We start from the raw sequence: 22,991 nt of genomic DNA on the forward strand, positions 1-22,991 counted from the left end.
GTGAATTAATGTATCCCAGCTGAGTACCCCAAAACACATGCCCTGCTTGTACCCTAGGCACAAATGGAACCAACTCGTCTCACTCCTATCAAGGGGTCTAGGTCCCCATCCAAACTTGGACTCCAAACCTCCAACACTAGAGACCCGGTCTCAGTATGGTGCTTAGACCTCCAACTAGTACCCAACCATAAAGTCAGTCTAGAAAGAGCCAAAACCCATGACAAGAGAGTAACAAGTCTTCCCACTCTCATAAGCAAGTATGTGCTTAGGATAATAAGTCTGTGACCTGACTACCATCCACAGCAATGGATGATCCTCAATCGACATAGGTAGGACAAATGCAATAAGAGTCTCGCTCGATTGCCTATCCAAGTCTAAATCCAAAGTATGGTCCCACTCGGTCTCCAATTATCATCCATATATATTTCATGTGATAGTAACATGATAATAGTAACAATAATATCTTTTCCTATCTCTCGTGAGTAACAGGACATCACTAGACTTAACTCCTTTAAACTTAATGCACAAGCATAAAATAAAAGTGCAGAATAATAGGGGTTATGCACCGGGGCTTGCCTGAGCAAGATATAGTTGAAGGTTAGCATTCCATCGTGGTAACACAATCATCAAGGCACCATCTTATCTCCTACTCCGGCCGATTCCACGATCCATCGCTGTCCCTATGATGATACACGTAGATGCAACGCAGAGACGTAATTAATTTATGGCAGCCGCAACTCGAAGAATACGGCTACGCCTCGCAAGCTAACAAGCTAGCTCTAATGTCTAACGTACTAGTTCACGTATCCACGTTGTCGAGTAAGGCATCATTTCCTAGAAAAATATTTTAAGTCTACCATACCGAGGTGTTTTGGCATTTTTTGATTTAATATATTTATATATACTTACACTAGGGCTCATTAACTATCTTAGCAAACTAATTGATACGAAGCTACAAAAATTATGGTGAGCACCTAATAATGTTAGGAACTTTCTATGAAGATTTCAGCACCAACACTATCACCAAATTCATCACAATAATTCCTATAAGTTTATGTTTTAACAATATTAACTACTTCAAATTAATTAGATTACTCTTGAAAATTCTATGAAACAATATGAACAAAATATACTAGCAGATAGATCATGATTTTAGGAAATGAACAAAATTAGTTTCACAATTTTTTGGTTAACTATACCAATTTATCTCAAATTTACAAGCTAGTCTTAGAAACTAAATTAGAAACACCTTAGAAAAAGAAGATAAAAACAAAAACAAAAAAGGGCCGGTGGCCATCCTTCGGCCCAGCAGCTCGGCTTAGCCAAACATAGGATGCGGACGCGCACAGCAGGCCGGCCCAGCAATGGCCTAAGGCGGGGAGCTCGCGCACACCCGCTCTTTTGCAAAAGAGGGCTCGGGCTTTTAGACTTTTAAGGGGAACAGCGAAGCACTATTACCATAGACTTACGTTTTGCATTGAGCACCCTAGAATGTGTCATCTTTGCAACAGGGCCATCCCCGGTGTCCCCACGTGCAACGACATGACAACCAACGGCAACCCGCGGTTTCACCGAGCAACAGGGGACCTGTTTTGACCAACTAAAGGGCCGACCACCATCAATAGTTCAGACGGCGATGATGGGTCATAGTGAGATACAGGGAGGTGCCCTAGGATACGCTGTAGCGATAGGCAGCGGTTCACGGCGATGGCGCAGCTGTTCTGACGAGCCTACACACTCTCGGAAGGGTAGAGGTGGTGGAGAAGCATTAGTAGCTCACCGTGGTGCATGCTCCAATGACGGTTGAAGTAGGGAAGGGTCGTGATGGTCTGGCCACGTGTGCCCAAGCACGACGGCGATGTCTCGCGGCGGACCTAGCGTGTCACCGCAGCTCTAACGGAGGCCCTGGCCAGAATGACACGACCACTAGCTAGAGGAGGTCAAGACGAGTTCACGGATATGAGCAATCGAACTGCTACTAGCCCTACGGTCTTACCCTCAACTTCTCGGCACGATAGCATTTTGACCAGTGACGAGCAAAATGATAAATTGGCGGTCGGTAGCGCTTGGCCAGGCATGGGGAAGATAGGGCGCCTAGTTGTCTTCTTATGCCACTTACTGGTGCAAGGAATTGAACTCTAAAACCCTGAGCTAGACGAATTGGAGGGTGGAAAGGCGGAGCTCTAGGCATGGAGAGAGCACACGAGCGAGGGTGAGCGGATTAAGATGGGCGGCTCCATTGGATGGCGGTAGCACAAACACGTGTGCACAGGTGACAGTTCATGGGGCTTGGCGCGATGCACTTGAATGGAGCGGCAAGACCCGAGCGGGGCTCACCAACATCGACTAGTGGGGGCAACGCAAGGCAGCGGAGCATCCCATTGCCACTGTAACCGGGGCCAATGACTAGACATGGCGGCAATGGCATACGCCAAGGGCCCGACGCGGTAGGTGAATCACAATGGTGGGGCGGGCGCCACGTTGGCTGAGCAAAGACCACCGTAGCCATGGCTCACCCTGCGAGCGGCACCATGGCCAGCCGCCTGAGTGTGACGTCCATGCAGCAGCGGGAGACAGGCCGCACAGCCGAGGCCGGCCAATGATAGGCCATAGACGCTACGCGGCATCACCCGGGTGCGTGAGTTGGCCAGCGGTAGAGCCCATCCACAGACTGAGCCGGGTGCCAGCAGCGCCCACACGCGCGGTGACCATGAACCCAGACCGAGAGATGGCAACTGGTGACGTGCATGCATTTTAAAGCAGAGCAAAAGCTGTCAACGATCGTGATTGAGGTTCAACTAATTCCCCTAACCTAAAGCCAGCGATACCATCCATCAAGCGAAGTGATTGCCATGAGCAGGGAGCAACCAGAGAGAGGGATAAAAGAGTGCCAACATGGGCTCGCCATGCTGAATGTCGGTTCACGAATGGAGCGCCAACAACATGGTTTCAACACGTTTTAACGAAGTTTGGGCAATTTTTAAGAGGGTATCATGACACCCAACACCACTACCACCTATACCATGGTCTAGAACTCACTTAGAGGCAACAACAGTACAAGAACATGAAACTAGGGTTTAAACAATTTAGTCCGAATTTGAATGTCAAAACGGCATTGTCTACTATCTTTTTTCCGGCTTAGAAAAGGGCAAGGGTTCAGTTAAAACTAACAACCTTTAGCACTTTTGTCACAATTTTTAAAATGTCTAAACCCTATTAATTTCAACCAACAAGTATTCCGCACAATAGTCCATACTTCGTGCTAACCCATAGGGGCAAAATATCTAAGCACTATTTAACTATTTTGCTCAATATAATTAGCCAAAAATGGCATTTTAAACATAAGTCCAAATTCCTGCAAATTCAACAGAACCACTGATTTTTAGTTTCAGGTTCGGTTTTTGAGCTCTCAAGAACACTAGTTAACAGCATTTGTTTTCAAAATTTAAAGTTGCATTTTCAACTACACCACTTGCTCCTCAACTCTACTTAAATACTACACAGAAGTTATATTTTATTTTTGTTTATATAAATTATTTTTTATACCAAACAATTAAAACGATTTATCCCATTTTTCTAGTTAGGATTTTCATTAGCACATTTTACGCACTAAGTAGGTTAACTTGGATATTTATTTGAGTCCACAAAAGTGAGTCACAAAGGATTCGCCTATCATTTCATATGCGTTATAAATTTTTTAAACCGGAAAACTTGTTTGGCTAATCTCTTTCTTGGGCCTCAACCTCGGTGCTAAGTAAGTTCGTAACACCAGAGGTGTTACAGTTCGTCGACAACCTAGCCATCTCCTAACTTCGACGTCTGATCTACAAGCCTACGACTGGCAGCTGTAGAAAAGGGTTGTACTTCTAGAAAGAGGGCGTCGAGTAGAACACCGGCATATATTTATACTTAGGGTTTGGAAAAGTTTCAAAATTTCTTAATTTCTAGATTTATTTCATGTTTAAAAATAATTCTAGGAAATTCCTTAAATCATATTTAAGCCACGAAAAATCATAGAAAGTAAAGAAAATTTCCTAAGGTAGATATGAACATGATAGGCCAAAAGAAAGAGTTTGGAACTCATGAAAAGATTATTGAGATGACCAAGGTAAAAGATTATGGTCAAGGAAAAAGGAATTAAATTCCAGAAAAGGTTGAAAAATTCCTGAAGAGAAAGAAACGTCGTTCTACGTATTTTGAAACCATTTGCACCCATAAACACCAAATGCAACCGGCATGAATGCAACACCCATTCAGATTAAATTATAAAAGTCATTTAAAATTCACATTTTGCACTGTTTAAATTACTAAAAGGCTAATTAAGTCTTGGAAATTCTAGAAAAAACTATAAACTCATAATTTTTCTTTCGTGTAAAACTATTCACAACCCAAAATAGAAATTTTGGGGCGTGACAAAGTGCTAGTTGTCCATGGTCCATCCTCTGTTCCTCGGTCCAAACCTTCGCATCCGTTCTTCAATGCTCTCATCCCATCACGCATGGGCTCCTGTTCGACCTTATCTATTGTCGTCGACCGTCTTACGCTCAACACCCATCACAGGTTGACAAGAGACATGTTACACACACTCACTCATTCCTGAATTAGTCTCATGCACACTTAATGAAAACTCTGATCACCTCATTGATAATCACTCATCGCTCAAACATGGGCACATAGGGCACATGATGACACTACATAATTTCCCTGAAAAACAGGAACAGTAAGCTTTTCAAAATTTTGAGAAGGCGATATATTTTATTGGCATCTGCACACCAATTGAGTTGTAGCTATCCTTCGAGTAATTACAACTTTGGTACTCAAGCGTTAAATTATATAATTGGTTACCTTATATCTATCTAGTAACCTTATAATTAGTTTCAAAACTCTGTTAATATATAATGGTAGAACTCTGCATCAACCATAAATTCCATGTCATAAAGCAATGAATTTATATAAGATCCCACTTGCACATATACAAATGCATACACAGATCAGTTCACGTTAGTTCCTCTAAAGGAGGCAAAATAAGTGTGTAACCTACTGCAAGCAGCCACCACCAGCGTCATCAACTCACTTAGTCACTTTTTCTAAGTTGTACAAAGAAAGGATGTTCCAGCACTCATAGATGTCAGTGGACTCAGAACCACTCTCCACGGAGAGACGTGGTTCGGCACCTTAGGGTGCTGCATGGGTCCCCTTTTAGTGTAAGTGCCAAGCCATCCATAAAAAACGCAGTTGATGACAGTACAACAGAGAAGACGACAGAAACACAAGATTTTTTTTGTTTTTTTTTCTTTGAAAGGAGCCACTTTACCCGGCCTTCTTTGGAGGCCATTAAAGGAGCCAGGGATCAATCCCTGGTCGGCCGGCCAACTCCCACCCTTAGGGCTAAACCGCCTGCTCTATGACCAGTCTCTAAGAAACATAAGATTTCAAGTGTAGTGCTAATCATCTGCTTTACTCCTGCTATATGACTCAGAAGGAATAATGTTAAAAGTATAAATACGTGTAGTTAGAGATAAAGATATAATTAATCCAGAGATATAATAGGTCTAGACTTAGCTAGTAGAACTTGTATTATACTCCACGTCGATTTATAAAGTGTTTGGTTTGGCGAATCAACCCATTTTAAGTGAGGTGCATCATGAGTTCATTAGTTAAATTTAGTTGAATAATTTCATTTCTCATACAAGTATTATACTAGTATTAATTATTAGCTTTTAAGAAAATGATGGTACTGATGGATAAACTCATTTCAATTCACAATCATATCCAAAGAAAAAAAAAACAATAAGTGAACTGATGGGACTATCTCATTCAACAAACCAAACAGCATCCCTTTAAATGCATGCTTGGTCATTTACCAAAGTCCTAAGACATGTATCAATTATGCCACCTACATGACGAACATATAAGACATCCTAAGGACTTATTAAGCCTTTTTCCATTTTTCCACAATGACAGTGTCGAGAAAGCTCAGTACTGACTTAAAGTTTTAAAGCTAGACGGCTAGTCTATTCATTCATTCATTCATTCAAATACAAAATATCAGGCAAAGATGAAAAGCCGCGATTTTACCCTCTCTCAACAGTGGGGCTGATGCTTTTCCAATAGCGATGCTAGACTGTGTCGGCGAACGGAATCAGGGATGTCCCAAAGTGCTGCATCAAAGTTGCTCATAGGATAGTGTTACACGCACATCTCTCACTATGGATGGTTACAATCGAAGCCGTACACAGTATTGGTCTGAATAATTGATGCAGAATGCTTTCTCATCCATTCTTTGTGAAGATGCCGATGAACGAGGGTGTCATAGCATATAGCATCAGGTCAACTCATCAGGAAACTGACTGAACGTACTTAGCCAACAACCGATTGTTTTAGCCTCTCCCAACAACTAGATTTTTGTATGTACACTTACGGTGTCTTATAGTTATATTTACACCGCCTTATTACTATAATTACACTGATTTCTTCAGTGTAATTTATTGGATAGAGTGATGTAATTTGAGAATAATTATAGATCTCGGATAAATATAATCTAAATTTACAAATTATTTTTATGAATTACATATATCAAAGAAATACATGATAAATATGTCAAATTCTTCACAAATTTCAAAAAAAAAACATGCTTGCTCGGTGCACTGCAGGATAAAACCGATGCGCTGCTCGATCGTAACGGCGCTCTGCGAGTCCGCGTTGCAGCCGCCCGGAAGCTTCTTCGTTCGTCTAGGTCCAGCATCATCATCGTCCATCAGAGCATCAATCGTGAAAACTATCCGGTGACTAAAGTTGAGAGATGTCATATTGATGTTATAAAGGGTGTCACTTCGAGTGTTTGATAGTAATAAAAAAATAAATTATATAAGTTCTCAGTAATTTCGCGAGATGAATTTATTAAGCCTAATTAATCTGTTATTAGCATATGTTTGCTGTAGTACAACGTTGTCAAATCATGGGCTAATTAGGTTTAAAAAAATCGTCTCGTAAATTAGTCTCAACCTATGTATTTAATTTCATAATTAGTCTACGTTTAATACTCTATTTATGTGTCAAATATTCAATATGACAGGGCTAAATTTTTGCACGAGGAAAACAAACACAGCCTAAAAGAGAAATCGGACTTGTGCTGACACCAGGCACGTACGTACGTCGTTCCGGCGATTGCGCCCGTCGAGTCTGCATCCAAGGGCCCAAAACAACCGGCTGATGGTTAGCATCTCTGATTTAATATCTTCTTCTTTCTTTCTTGAGATGAGAAAAACAGAGGAAAAAGTACCTTTCTAGTCGATCGGTGCACATGCATACCGCCAGTGCGTTTAATTTGGATGGATATTTTCATGACTGAAATATCGTGTAATGCATTTGTTGTCCAGGTTAGCCTAGCAATTGATCTAGAGCATGAATATTCCAATGTGTCGAATTGAATTTAGGACTTGGGTAATAAAAAAAAAAGAGTAGAACTCTGCATTGTTTTGGATCTTTGTATACTTACTCACTCCGTGGAAATATAAGATATCCAAACAATTTTATGTCCAAATAAGAAGTTTGACAAAAGGCTAACCTGCCTCTTACTAATTAGTTAGTTTAGTTGTTAACTTGCTTAATTTCATAATAATGTATAGTTTAAAAAGGCAAGCCTGCATACTTATTTCGGTTACTAATTATATGAGTTATCTTGGGCAAGATAATGTTTAAAAGACATTTATCGATGCATACATGACTGGGCTTTAAAGAGGCAGACACGTATGTATAGGGTTGACCGATGCAAAATAGTTTATAATCTGGAACAAATTTTAGGCCTTCAAAGTATATCCGTCTATGTATTGGTCCAGGTCAGCTTAACTAGCAAGTTTCGTTAAGGTTAGTCTCAATAGAAGTTTCATGAGAATTTCATAGTATTAAATGAGCTGACATGGTATGAAATAGATAAAAAAAGAGATGCTAAAAGTTGCATGGGATGAAACGCATCTACACTATTTTCAACACACTGAGGCCCCGTTTGGCAGGGCTTCACTTCACTAGTGAAGCCATTTTCTTTTTTTTGCTTTAGCTCCACGAACAGTTCCACCGGTGGAGCTGAAGCGGTTTTGGTAAACCGTTTGGCAAAATGGGCTTCCCTGTGAGAGTATGTTTTTAGAGGCCTAGAGGAGGAGCTGGGAGAAGCCACTTTTTTTGGCTCCATCCCACCCCAAATCACTGTGAGAGCATGTTTTTAGGGGCTTCACAAGTGAAGCTATTTTACTTTACCCCGTTTGGTAAAAAACAGCTCCAAACGGCTCCTGAAGCCGGTAGAGAAGCCCTGCCAAATAGGACCTGAGTCTCGAAAACTGGAAGATGAAACCCCACTAAGACTGGCCTAAGGAAGAAGGGTATGAAATCTACATACACAGAGGCATTCAAGAGTAACATACATGACACAAACAAGGAAAACTACTAACATACAGGGACAAGTGGATTCTTAAAAGGGTTTTTTTTTATGGGTATCATTACAGTTTTTCAACTTCTAAGATGTGTCACTACAATTCATCTATTCGAAACCGTTTCAGTATAATTCTTTCGCTGCCAGAAATATGCCACTTTGTACGCTTCCCGAGTCCTTGGGCGCACCTATAGTTAATTGTATTCTCGTATTGCCCTAAATACCCCTCTACCTTCCTCATATCCATGTGACTGATGTGTGGAACCCAATTATTGTAACACCATCGATGTTACACCATAAATCGTTTACTAAAGCACTGCATGAGCATCGTGTTTATGTGTTAATGCATGTAATATAGAGTGTAGATCAATTTCCGTAACTTAAAACGAACAACGGAAATGCCTAACGAAAGGTTGTTCACGACTTATAAAATTATTAAGTAAGGATGTTCACGAATTTTTATTGAACGAAAACACTATAGAACATATATACGGAACTTTAATAAAGTTAGAAGTATAAAATTTGTAGATGACGATGAAATACCTACGGTCGAATAATGAATTCATTAGCTAACTGGTCTAATAGATTGGAAATTGAATTTGACGCGAATCCGATCGAGACTTAGTCAAATTCCTAAGGTTGAAAAATGGTTTGACAAAGCTATGTTTGGCAAATTTTGTAGAGTAATTGGGTTAAGGGGTGGTGTGGTATTAGTGCTTGTTTTAGTAGCCTAACATGCCCTCTTAAGTACAGCATAGGTGGTTTGGCGATTGAATCAACGATTTGGATTTTTAGGATACTTTAAAAAGCATGCATGGCACGTTCTAGGTCAGGTTCCTCGCGGTCACCGCGCTCCTGTGTCGGTGGCGGCGCGCCGGCAGTGCGCGCGTGTCGGGCCGCGCTCGGCTGGTCACTATGGTCGGCAGCCCGGGCATGCTGCTGCTCCTCCTCACCACCGGGATGCGCGCTGCCGCTGGCGCCGCTGTTGATGCCTCTGGGGCCACCCGCGTCGCCCTATGCTCGGCTCTGCTCCGCCAGACGCCGTCGTCATTTTTGCTTGCATGTTGTGGTATCGCTTGGCCGTAGCCTCGGTCGCCAACATGCGTATGTTCCCTCTACGTCGTGTCGTCATGTCGGTCGCATGGCGCGCGTAGGCTCACGGCACCCCCATGTGCCTCTGCTCCGCCTGGAATCCGCGTTCCATTGAGGCGGCATAGCACGCTCCCTCTGCTCGTCATGCCACTGCCTCTTCCGCCCTTGCTCTGCCCGCGCGTGCAGCCGTCCCTAGTGGCGCCTTGTCCTCTTCTTTTAAGTGGCAAACGCCACGCCACGCTCCCCAACCGCTGCGTTGAATGGCGTCGCGCTGATGCCACCGAGCCGCGCCAAGGCCAGCTCGCAGTGCCTGGTCCAAATCAATGTAATTGCGCATGCCAGATGCTTGAAAGGGAGCCTAGCTACGCGCCAAGTCCGCTCACTGCCGCAGCCGTACGATGTCGAGCTCCAATTTGGAGTTTTCTCCACCATCGGCCACCTTAAGGCCAAACGGCGACGCCCACCCAATTTGTCTCGCATCGTCTACCTCCATCCAATTCACCGTGACCATAACTAGCTCGGGAGGTTAGCTCACGATTGGAACCGGCCCGGCGAGCTTTCAACCACCAGTGAGGTACTGCGAGGCGTTTTCCTCACGGCGGTCCGCCTTGGCCGTCAAAGCGGGTACTCAGCTAGGACATCGTTCTTTGCTTCTTGTCTCAATCGAGCGGTGCTGTGGCATCGCCTTGACTGAGTTGTCTCTCCTATGAAACAGTTTCACCGAGGGAGTAGCGAGTCGCCGAGAACGCCATCGCCGCGCTTGCCATGAACCAAAGCAACCCCGCGCACGTGGCCAACCACCTTACCGAGCCTCACGACCTCGTCTAGGCCGTCTGACACGTCTCTAGTGAGGTCCTCTTGCTCCTAGGGTAGATGGTTGAATCGGTTAAGGCCTAGGCTCGCCGGAGCGCGTGGCCGCCACCGGCGAATTTCGGTGTAGATGTCGTTTCCATGGCCGGCTCATTTGGGAATAGAAAGGGTACATCTATGACCTCTAGCATGTTAGCAGTACCCTAAGTATGGAGGCTAGATAATGATGGTAGCGCTGGGCTAGATGTTTCGTCAGCGTCAGTGGCACCACGGCCAAACCCAGCCGTGGCACATGGCCACGCCTCTGTGCGGCACCAATCTTGGTGTTTTATACCTCTATCGACTGCGCTTTTGATGTAGAGTGTCACGGTGGTGATGGTTGATGCTGAGGAGGTCCGTGCTCGCCGATGCTTGGCCAGAGATGCCATGACCTCTAATAAGATCCGGCCAGGGACCTTGAAACAGAAATTCAAAGTGAGGCAGAGGGTTAAGTGACAGCACCTGAGAGAAAGAGAGGAATAGGGAAAGGACTGTGGGTTAGTTTGCTAGAAATCCGGGGGCTCTTTTGCATAAGCGCTGGCGTGTGCGCGGGCTGCCCTGCGTGGGCCGCTGTCGCACGTGGGCCGAGCCCATGTTGGGCCAAGCCGGACTTCTTCGTCTTCTTCTTTTATAAATGAATTAGTTAATGCTTTTCTAATTTAAATTATGAACTGATCTTTGATAATTAATATAAAATTATGTAAGTGTCCTAAAATTGTGAAGTAAATTTTGTTAGATTCCTAAATTCGTTATCTATCTTTTAGTGTATTTAGTTCATATAGTTCTATGGTATCCTTAGAATTACTTTATTTGTTTTAAAATGCTTGTTGTTATTATGATTATTTAGAGAATGAATTTTCGTGATGAAATGGTAGAAGTGCTAGCTCTGAAAATTTTACAGTAGACTCATAACATTATTAGGTACTCACTATAATTTTTGTAGCCTTAGAATAGGTTGATAATTATGGTAGCTAGTACTCCTTGTTTTATCATGTATGTATTAAATTGGTATTAAGAATAAGGATCCTTTAGTTGCTAAGATAATACATGCAATGTTTCATACCTGTTTAGTGGTAATAATAGGTAACTTAGCATCTTAGTCGGTAGAGCTAGCTTAGTAGCTTGATAGATGTATTCTTATTTTAAGAGTTGTTGTTGCCGTATTACTAAGTGTTGCATCATCATTTTGTGCATGTAGATAACGAGTTGGTAGAGTTCGTTACTGCAGGCGAGCAAGAGTACGAGAAAATCATCGAGGAGTACGAGTAGGAGATTCTCGTACAGGAGGGAGCCCCGGAGCCATCAGTTGCTGACTTTGTTGACACCCCGCCTGCCCAAGGCAAGCCCCGGTGCATAACCCTTATTTTGAATAATCACTAGATATATATAGATGTGATATGCATTTACATTATAGGCATTTTATGAAAACTACATGCATAGATATACCTACCTATGAGTCCTACTAGCATAGGTCGAGTAGCTGCTACGCTTAGGATTTTCGGTAGCGTGAGTAACCTGTTGTTACTCACAATAGGTGATTATTATGATCACTCATAAAAAATGATGGAAGGAAAACGGAGACCAGGCAAGGATATGGTTTGGGTATTGATGGGTGTAAGAGATTGTGTCCTGTGGCCAATGGGGCATAGTTTGGTTACATTGTTTCCCTGTGTGTGTCGGTTAAGGACCGGCCGTTGCATTGGGTTCTAGGCAAGTCACAGACTTATTATTCCGAACACATACTTGTGTATGGGCATAGGGAGGCTTGTTGCTCTCTTGTCATGGGTTCTGGCTCTTTCCGGTTCGACTGATTGGAGGCGGGGATGGTGAAGGTCTAAGTACCGCACTGAGTCCGGGACTCAGGAGCGAGGGCTTGGAGTCCAAGTTTGGATAGGGACCTGGACCCTGTGATAGGAGACTGGTGGGTTGGTCCTACTTGTGCCTACGGTACAAGCGGGGCGTATGTTTTAGGGTACCTAGCTAGGCACATTGATTCACGAATCGCCGGGTGATCCGATACGGCTTGTCTACAGTCTAGCACTATAGTAAGAACTGGAAGATGAAAGGTGGTAAAATGAAACTGTTTGGTCAATTCTTGCTTGAAAGTAGAGCAGTTGCTTACATAGAATGGTTAGATAATGAACTAATCATGTCTGCTAATAATAAACATACATAAAGATTCACTATTAGTATTGCTTTCCGCAAAAAGGAAACCCAGCAAACCATAAAGCTTATCATATTCCTTAGAGTCAGGAAATTATTCCCACTTGTTGGATAAGTCTTGCGAGTACATTGTGTACTCAGTGTTTATTTACCCCTGTTGCAGGGCAGCTTGAGGAGTAGCCGTTGTGTGAAGGATTCTTCTGGTGGACACAGACGGAATCCTTGTATATTAATGATAGATGTTTACTTTCATTTCGCTGTTAATTTCTGCACTCTGAACTTGGTACTGTAATAATGTATTTCTAAAAATTATGGTTGTATGAAATGAACTAAGTATTGTAAACTCGTTCTCATTATTGGATCCTGGAGGAAAATGTGGATTATTCGAGTTCTCCCTTAGGGCGTCCTCGACAGAATCCGCCCGATGTAGCTTGCTTTCGTGGTGCTTAGTGTCTGGTGGTAAGCGAGCGCCTCCGAATGTGTGCTATTTCGGGCGGTTCTGCCACAACCATCATCTTCTTCAGGCCTCCAATGAGATGCCCTCACATTTACCACTTGCCAACAACATTGCCGAAGTTGCCACCGCCGTCGCTCTAATGGAAACCACTGTGCTGGCACCGGCGCGTCCAAGCACTCACTAAGACCGGCGTGTCCCGCCTCTCGGTGCAGGACATCTAGCCGCCTGAGAACCTCCCTTCTCTGTCGTCCTTCCTCGTCGTCGCCGCTGCACTCTCCATGCCAGTCGTCGACCTCTCATCCCCCACCGTGGCCATCATCGTCTACGCTGCATGCAAGGGCTAGGACGCCTTCCACAAAGTCGGCAATGTGTGCCATGGGAGCTCCTCGATGTGGTGGGCATCCCGCAGCAAGGCGTGAGGCTAGGAGGCGAAGAAGCAGCGGCAGCACGGGGTAGGCGGTGGCAGGAATCGTCGGGTCACACGGCGTTGGCGCAAGCTTGCGGCTGAGGGACTTTAGCGGGACCGGTGTGGGCATGAGCAAGAGCACTGTCGAGCTCCGCGCAGGCATAGGACTAGCTGTGGCTTTGGCATGGAGGCCACATGAGTCCGGTTACGGAACCAGCAAAGGAAGAGAGGAGGAAGAAGATGACAGTGGAGCCCACATGTCAGTGATTCAGTGATGTGGGAGAAAGAGAGGGACAGGGGTATTTTAGGCAAGATGAAACAATAATGCTTCCTGTAGGGCATCCGTCCGTCTGGATGACTTGACTCGCTGGCCACGTGCCTTGCCTGTCCGGATTCGCCCCGCCCGCTGCGGCCGCCTCCATGCTGCCGCCCGCCACGGCCGCCTCCACCACGCCACTCACCCAAATTCGCCCAATCAGTAAGAAGATGTTGCACTAAAAGTGCACGTTGCAAGCATGTGTTTCATATGCTTTAGAGATATGTTGTAAGTGTTTATATAGATGTTGCAAAAGTAGCTCTGGATGTTGTATATGTTGCAATGGCTATATATGTATGTTACAAGTGTCTGTTTGAAATGTTTCATCTATTTCAGACAAATATTGTAAGTGTTTTATCTGGATGTTGCATATGTTGTAGATGCAAGTGTATATTCTAAATGTTTCAGTTGTTTTAGACGTATGTTGCAAGTGTTTCATGTTTTAAGTGTATTCTCTTGAATGAGACAGCTGGAGTCACGTGGCGCGCATCTGTAGGCGGGGCGCGTGTGGATTCCTGCGTGCATGCACGAAACAGAGCAGACGCATGCTTCCCATGTGCGCGTGGGAAACAGAGCGAGCGTGGGCGGTCCCCGAGTGCGCGCTCGGAACAGAGCAGGGGCGAGCGTCCGGATGCAAAGTGTCTGTCCATGCGCTAGCTCTACCGAATATGAAAATATATTGATCTGTAGGTGGATCCAAGGTCTAGAAAAATATATAAAGTGACATATTTCAGGCAACGAAAGAATTAGAATAGCACGGTTCTGAATAGATGAACGGTAGTGACGTATCCTAAAAGTTGGAAAATTATAGTGGCACCCATAAAAAAAACTTCTTAAAATAGCCTCCGGCGATAGTGAGCCACGGCAGTACACTGTACACCACTAGACCCGCTCCTCCTCTACTGTCCGTACCTACCATAATCATGCGGCACTAAACCCTTCTTATATTAATGATATATGTGACCACCTGGAGAAAACAGCTGTGTTCTAACGGTCTGTTCTTATAATAGTATTTTTCTCTCACATTAAACCAATCAACAGTAATAATCCACGATCATATATGATCGTTTCAGCCCCGACCGAACATACCGTAAGTTGCTGTACCAGCCAAACATTCATTTCTCGTGGTCATTTTTTAAAGTGATGGCTAGTGGATGTTCCTGTGCAGATTGTACTTTTTCAAAAATTAAAGTAGACGCCTTATAGTTATTTAACTGGAATAAATTCTGAGCCTCACAATGTGCTGCTTTTACTGGAACACTGTTTTTGCGTCAGAATCGACTGAATATCGAATCTATTGTTCGCGTCAGTCATCAAACCGCAGGCAACCTGTATATATCAAGTTTGATGTTAATCTTGTTAGAGGGTCGCTTCGTACCTATCAAGTTTGATGTATGCTGACGCAAAAGGAGGCTCCACTATACTGCATGCAAGAACCCACCATCTTTGATGGGCCTGTTCGCTTGTTGGTTTCAACCAGCCAACCAACAATATTTTTCTCTTACAACAAACCAGTATCAGTCAGCCCAAAACAGCCCAGAAACCAACCAGCGAACATGCCCTGCTCGATTATATAAAAAAGCATGCATGTCCAGGAGTCCCAACAGACGACCGCTGTAGGCCTGTAGAAATGGGTAACAGAGCAGCTTTCGTGGTTGCATTTCTCCTCAGGGCTTTATATGGAGGCATGCAGATAGTAACCAAGGCTGCTTTCGATGAAGGCATGAGCACGTCGGTCTTTGTTTTCTACAGGCATCTAACTGGAATTCTCTTCTTGGTGCCCATTGCTTTTGTGCTTGAAAGGTAATCAATCAATTCGAATCATGCTTGTTACTACATAGCTAGCTAGCTGCTTGCATGACACCATGGGAGAAGAATGAACTGAGGCTTCTTTTTTTTTTTCAGGAAAACTGCTCCGCCACTGTCATTCAAAGTCTCTCTGAAATTGTTTTTTCATGCACTCTACGGGTAGGGGAAAATGGGATTCATTCTTATTTATTTGATTTCATCGGCTTATGACCTGAGATTTATTTGGAACACCAGCGGTTCTCAACCTTTTTATACGTACGCTGCTTTCAATCAATAAAGCAATAGTAGTTTTGTCTCTTCATGTTTAATCACACAGGTTTCGTAATCTTAAGTTTTAGAAGCTCCTGTCAGCCACCTATGCTATGACTTCATTTGAGTGCACATCTTTCCTGTCAGTCATGTGTCCATTTCTCTTCTCTTCTGGGTTGAAGTGCAGGATTTGATAATTCCTCCCTTAATTTTCTTAGCCACCAATGCGGTGGATTCTACTTAAATATTTATATACTTAATTAACAACCAACAAAAAGATAACATTAATATGTCCTGATGAACAGATTCGGCTTATGCATGCTCTGTTTGATTTATGTTTCTCAACTTATAGTTATACATATGTGATATGTGCAGAACTTATCAAAAGTTTGCTATTTGAGCTCAATGGATTGTTCTGTTAGTAAATGGTAGTACTATTTAGTGAGTTTTTCTCGTTCAGTTGGTGTCCTTTGTTACACTTACATACAGCACAGTCATTAATAATTGCATCCTTTTTTTAAATAGGAAGGATTTTATTAATTTCACAACTATTACATCGAGTTGATACAATAAAAGCGAATTCACTTCTGCCTTGTGCCTAAACACAAAGCTGCATATATGTTTTCTTATTTTAGGATTGCTGGAGCAATAAACATATATGGCCTTGGTCTCAGTTATTCTTCAGCAACATCATCATCTGCAATATTTAACCTCCTGCCAGCTGTGGCTTTCTTTCTGGCTGTTGTCCTGGGGTGAGCATCTTCATTTTCGTACTTCCATTATTTCCTTGTAATAAGATTGGAATTCTGGATCCATAATATCAGGTTTCGAGGATTCTAATTTTGGACAAAACAAGGCAGAGCGCAAGCTGTACCTTGCCTCCTATAGTTTGCCTTGTGCATAATGCCATAATCTCCTCCTATAAGATCCGGCTTATATGACATCAATCAGAGTAATTTTGAATCCAGAAAGATGAATCTTGATTCTTAGATTACCACTGCCTCAGGACTTCTGTTGGCACATGCCAAGATTTTGTTGGAGTTTTACTTCAATTCCTTTTGTCAGTAGCTGCCATAGGACCCACACCAGCCCTGCAGCCCCAGCACATACTGTTCCTACCAAAGTAACATGCAAAGCGGCAAGACAAAGGGACTTGAATCTCTCTAACAAAAAAAAATTAATGTATGTTAGATATAATTAATTTATTTTCAGAGAAATGTGTAATATGCAAAATACATAAAAGCGACGGTCACACAAATGCATGGATGATGATTACGTCTTGAGAAGAGTGCTGAAACTGTCATATCTTGAGTCAATTTTTTGTGAATGATCTGGAAAAGTTTTGAGTTCAGCATGATCTGTGTTTCCGACCTGACAAATTTTAACAGTTGTAATATTCATAATTTTACATTTGGTAGGATGGAGACTTTGAACTTGAGGAGATTCCATGGGATTGCAAAAGCTTCAGGCGTATTGTTTAGCATTGCTGGCGTGATTGTACTTGCATTTTACCAAGGACCAGCATTCAGATCATTCATCCACCATAACCCTTTTCATCACACAAGTAACTCCCATGCTGGGGTTACTGCTCATCCTAAAAGGGTTTGGATGTTTGGAATTTTCTTGACGACTTTATCAACTACATCATGGGCTCTTTGGACAGTTCTTCAGGTAAGAATGTGTCTCGGAGCTTCATTTATTTATACGTTCAGTGATCATAGCAGATGCAGATCAAATGACAGTCTTTGCTTGCTCATGATATTTACCTACACAGTAATTGTTTCTCAGGGACCTATGCTGGAAGCATATCCATCTAAGTTGCTCAACACAACCCTCCAGATGATCTTTGCAACAATTCAGTGTTTCTTCATCGCCCTAGCGGCCGAGAGGGATTTTTCAAAATGGAAGCTAGCGCTGGACATACGTCTTTTTGCTGTGTTGTACTCTGTAAGTTCAATATCTCCTCATCAGATTGTGTTACAAGTATATGTTTTTATTTTTTTGGTAGCAACAGACGAATAGCTAGTTCTGAACTTGTCATATTTCCAAGGTGTTGCATGAAGATGCGAAAATTAGTAATACATAGCATAGCACATTAAACTAAGAAAGTTTTAAGACGAAGTTTTATCCCTGTTTACCCAAATGGGACAAAGGTAATGGTACGTAGTAATATGCCAAACTGTATTTCCATGCTCAGCTCATCTGAAACTGAGGTTCGCCACTTCTCCTAAGCTCATGCAATGTTTGGACTTTGGAGTGTGAGGATTTCACATGAGACCTTGTTTGGATGCACTGTATCCACATCAATTCATTGTGTTGGAGTGGATACAGATACGGTGCATCCAAACAAGGCCAAACAGTTCTATCCACACAGATCTGAAAAGAATACTAGCTTTGCCCATCCAGAATTTTGTACTGCACGCAGGGCAAACCACCGGTCAGGACAAACCACACGAAACGATAGGTCCAGATAAGAATTGAAGTCATAGTATTAGCTTTATTCCTTTATAAGTGTTCATTCAAGCACATTCCATCACAGTAATATTAGTATGTTTTCTTCATGTTGTTACATTCTGCACTTGTATTACTGCGTTTCTCTAGCCATCAATCTCATTTCCAGACACATCCCAAATGACCTGTGGTAAGTAAGCACGACCAATGTGAATGTGATGCTAGCATGTCTCAAACTTCTGAACACATGATACAGGGAATTCTTGTCTCAGGAGTTGCGTATTATATGCAAGTATGGGTCATTGAAAAGAGCGGGCCTGTTTTCTTGGCCATGACAATGCCAATAACCTTGCTTGTCACAATTGTTCTGTCTTTGTTTCTCGGAGAAGCGGTTACCCTGGGAAGGTGTGTGTGTCTTCTGCTTACTAGCAGTTCCTTAATACCCTCAATTCTCTTTAAACAATGGTAATGATTTACAATTTGCATTGTAACCCGGAACTCATGTCCCCTGCAGTATCTTAGGTGGAGTAATCATGGTTGGTGGTCTGTACAGTGTCCTTTGGGCCAAGAGGTCTGAGCAAGTGGATGCCAGCAAGCAACAAATGGCGCCTACTCCAGCAGAGACAACACAAGTTTAGGTTCAACTTAGCTTATTATGGCTGCACACCCGTGCTCAATGGTAGTTTCAGGCTGGTTTGTATTTTGTAGTTACTGAAATTGAGAGAACGGTAAAGTTATGTAGTCTTCTTCCAATATATGGCATCAATTCTTTAAGCTTGGAATGCTCAGACTTAGTTCTCAGGTTTTGTGCACTATTCATTTATTTTGGCAAATGTAAATACAGTAACATAAGTGAGATCAAGCAAGGAAATGAAAACTGCTGAGACGAGGTGATATATCCCGTAGTGTCAGTTTACCAAAACATAACCCTTAGTCCATGTTAGAGCCTCTTATGAAAAAATAGCATTCGTCACTGAATGTCACTGCCCTTTGTTTATGATGATTTATACTTGTTATACACCCTACAAAACGTCATCAAACATGATGCTGTAATGACAATTTTGTCCACCTTTGCGACTTGGCTCCCTGCCATTCGGCAAGGTCGAGAAATCCATCCTTCCTATCCTTCAGTTTGACTCGGATGAGAAGAGCATGGGAAGCTTACGCCCTTCTCAAGATGTTTTCATGGCTGGTCCCATCCTCTCGGCACTAGAATTGTCAACATTGCGACCCCGAGCAGCATGTAGCTTGTCTTCAAGACGAGCAGGCACGTCTTTGGTCCGTTTGGCAAGGCTCCTGCTCCGACTTCTCGTGGCTCTTTGAAAGGAGCCTTCCCAAACGGCCGGAGCTACTCCATATCTGATAATCACTGCTGGGTCGAAAGCCCCCATCACTACCAGGATCCATGCCGGCAGAGGTTAATAGGCAGTAATGGATCCGGTGGGTGACCCGGCAGTGATAAAGTCACAACATTATCGGTTCATAGTAGAAACCGACAGTGATACTCATGACTATCACTGCCGGACTAGATCATCAACCTAGCGATATAATGATTGCCATGCCAATCCTCGACCCGACGTGTATAGCAGCGGCGAGGATTAGAGCTTGATAAAGGATGAGCTGAACACAACACAAACACACACGAGAACACTTGTAACACGGATGGTTTTGGTGTTGCTTGAAAGCGTAGCTTTTCTGAACTTCTATTGCCTCTTTTATTCTGAAAATACAAAGAGCAGAAATACTAAGTGGACAGCCGCACATCGCGCCGCGGATGCATCCATCCCCACGTCCATGATGCCGCTAGTTCACTAGTAATTCCAGGGTTGTGTGCGAGCTAATCTCGCCATGCCCTCCTACGCGCATGGCCTCCACAGGTTGGAGCTCATGCGCATGCAAAACTGAAAGAATAGATAAACATGCAACTACTAACTAACACATGCGCAAGGATTACTAACAAATTCTCCTCCTAAACCTTACGCACGCTCTGTACATCAATGACCCCAAGCTTAGAACGAAGTTCACAGAGACGCTCACGTCCCAAGGCCTTTGTCAAAATGTCAGCCAGCTGATCAGCAGTCCCAATGGACTCAACTCTAACCCTGTTCTCCTCAATACATTCATGGATATAGTGGTATCTAATGTCAGTGTGCTTGCTACGATCATGAAAAATAGAATCCTTACTCAGTTGGATGGTTGACTGGCTGTCAATCTTCAGGTTGATGACGTCGGACCTCTTACCTTTGAGCTCTCCAAGAAGTTGCACCAACCAAATCCCTTGACAGGCTGCAGTTGTTGCTACAATATACTCAGCTTCGCATGAAGATAGTGCCACCACCCCGCTAGGTGATTATGTCGTTGCTGCCGAGGAAGAAAAGGACGCCAGAGGTGCTCTTCCTTGTATCAATGTCTCCAGCAAGATTATTATCATTGTAACCTTCCAGTTGTGCCTCCTTCCTAGAGTGGCCTATCACTGCCGTGTGGGTGACACGACAGTGATAAAGTCACAACACTATCAGTTCATAGCATATATCGGTAGGTGATTGATGGTTTCGTCTTCCTGATCACACAACAAACATCTTTTTCGCGCCAGGGAATATAGCACGTTTTACGTTAATAGGACTAAATTAATTATACGGCGCAGCTATGAGAGAACCCTAATAACACATATTATAAACCACCAAGCTAGTGGTGAATGACCTAGAATAAATATAGAAATAGAAAAAGAAGGAAGAAAGAGCGAGTATCCTCAACACCCAAGACCTACAATTAAGACCGCAACAAAAATAACCAAAGAAGAGGTCGCCTACAAGATAGACAAAGCCATGCAACGATGGCAAAGCATCCGCCAGCGAAGACCAAGCGACCACGGCGACCATGCGTCCACCAAGAAGTGATCGAGCTCGCACGCTCTCAGCAGCAAAGCATCTACTAGAGAGGGAACCGAAGAGCCAACAGCGGCAAAGCATCCGCCAAGGATTTTGCCGACAGCCAAGCATCCACCGGGGAAGAAGCAAAGATGCCCCCTACGACAAAGTATCTACAGAGGAGAGTGGCCATGACACTCTCGGCAGCAAAGCATCTGCCAGAGAGGAGACCAACGACAATGGCGGCAAAGCATCTGCCAGAGAACGATAGCGGCAAAACATTCGCTACGAAAGCTAGATGACGACGGCAAGGTCAAGAGCTGCAAGACAGACCAAAGCGAGTACAATCAACACACACAAGCAAGTAAGGAACTCCACTAGGAGTCGATGGCATAGCAGAAACCAAGGATGACAGCAACCACACGGGGGACAAGTGACGAGCCATACGTCATTCTTCAGTGATGCCTTCAGGAAGGAGGTGACGCCCAAGGGTACCACACTAGACGCCACCACCGCTAGCCTTAGAGGCATCTAAGGTGAGGTTTACGCCCAGAATCCTGTGATGTCGGCGCAGAAGCATGGGGTCCAACAACAACGCCTCCAAGGAGGTAAAGCGGTGCTCGTCCGCGTGGCCAAAACCAAGCTGAGCTTTCGCCTAGAACCCGTGCAACCACCACCACATGATCATGAGATCCGCGAGCACCGCACCCTGACCACCAATGCACCATCCAGCCATGTCAAGCGAGCTGTAGGTCGGCCTACAACTAGATCTGGCCGATTGAAGCCAGTTGTAGCTAGTCGGGGGCAGCCACAGCTAGTCAGGCCCAACACCACATGCATCCAAGCACCGGCCAGCCAGAACCGCCCGCTGATCGCCGGTGGCCCAGGCCTAGGCCATCGCCGATCATCGGTTGCCGCCCAACTATGGTGGCTAGCAGCTAGCCAGCCGCAGGCGCCCCGACCCGCTAGATCTGATCACTGCTGTGGTGGCTTGGCCAAGCCCCAGCTAGCCACAGGCAACGGGTAGCATAGGCTGCCACCAATGGGATTGTAGACCGGCACGGCCATGACCTGCCGCTGTAGAGTAGCGGATCCAGCTGTCACAACATAGGCGCACTACCCTAGTCCCGCCTCCGGCCACCCGGACGATGACACCGAGCGTCATCGAGGAGGGGGGCACGGTTGGCCTGGGCGCCACCAGACGACAGATCCGGGCCGGTTGGCCGCTTGTCGCCGCCATTCCAAAGCTGAAGGTGAAGGGGATGGAGGAGGGTGGACGAGGAGCAAGGGGGAGGTGCAGACGATGGGTGCCATTTTAGGGTACCACCGCCTGAAAGCTCTAGTTTGGTTTTGGTAAATTGATAAAACCCTAAGTGCTAACCTAGTTTATCAAAGTGATCATGAGATATATAGCACTATTCCAAGTGATGGAGCAATGGTGAAGATCATGATGATGGTGTGGTGACCATGATGATCAAGTGCTTGGACTTGGAAAAGAAGAAAGTGAAAAATAAAAAGCTCAAGGCCAAGGTGAAACTTAATAGGAGCTTTTTAGTTTGGTGATCGAGACACTTAGCGAGTGTGATCACATTTAGGATAGATGGTTGTACTATTAAGAGGGGAGCTCTTATTAGACAACTCGATCATCTAGTGCCACTAGGTGTTGAAATATTTGCATTGCATTTGAGGCCCAGTGCACATTTGGTGCGAAGTGATTAACCTATGAAAAATATTTGTGAAAATGCTAACACACTTGCACGTGATGGCAAAACACTTGGAGTGTTAGCACATTTGCAAAGGTGGTGAAAAAAGTGAAGAAAAGGAGGCGTAGTCGGGCTTGTGTTGCTGCCTCGAGGGCACCACCACCTTGTGATGGTGCACCGCCACCCCTATGGCGGTGACCGGTA

General features: G+C 44.2%; 1 protein-coding gene across 1 annotated transcript; it reads left to right on the forward strand.

Annotated features, from left to right (window-relative positions):
• Positions 1-15,252: 15,252 nt before the first annotated feature.
• On the forward strand, positions 15,253-19,005 carry LOC136452213 (WAT1-related protein At5g64700-like). Its single transcript, XM_066452847.1, has 7 exons — positions 15,253-15,511; positions 15,614-15,676; positions 16,402-16,518; positions 17,185-17,437; positions 17,555-17,713; positions 18,474-18,622; positions 18,732-19,005. Exons 1-7 carry the CDS (start codon positions 15,339-15,341, stop codon positions 18,853-18,855), a joined length of 1,038 nt encoding a protein of 345 aa, XP_066308944.1. The 5' UTR covers positions 15,253-15,338; the 3' UTR covers positions 18,856-19,005.
• The last annotated feature ends 3,986 nt before the right edge of the window (positions 19,006-22,991 follow it).

This window comes from Miscanthus floridulus, chromosome 5 (assembly GCF_019320115.1).
Source record: "Miscanthus floridulus cultivar M001 chromosome 5, ASM1932011v1, whole genome shotgun sequence".
Lineage (NCBI taxonomy): Eukaryota > Viridiplantae > Streptophyta > Magnoliopsida > Poales > Poaceae > Miscanthus > Miscanthus floridulus.

Bases quoted from the DNA above. Each gene is read 5' to 3' on its own strand.
- LOC136452213 (XM_066452847.1), top strand. From the start codon at position 15,339: ATGGGTAACAGAGCAGCTTTCGTGGTTGCATTTCTCCTCAGGGCTTTA. The intron at 15,677-16,401 runs GTAGGGGAAAAT...TTCTTATTTTAG, and splicing joins TTTTTTCATGCACTCTACGG to GATTGCTGGAGCAATAAACA. The intron at 16,519-17,184 runs GTGAGCATCTTC...TACATTTGGTAG, and splicing joins TTTCTGGCTGTTGTCCTGGG to GATGGAGACTTTGAACTTGA.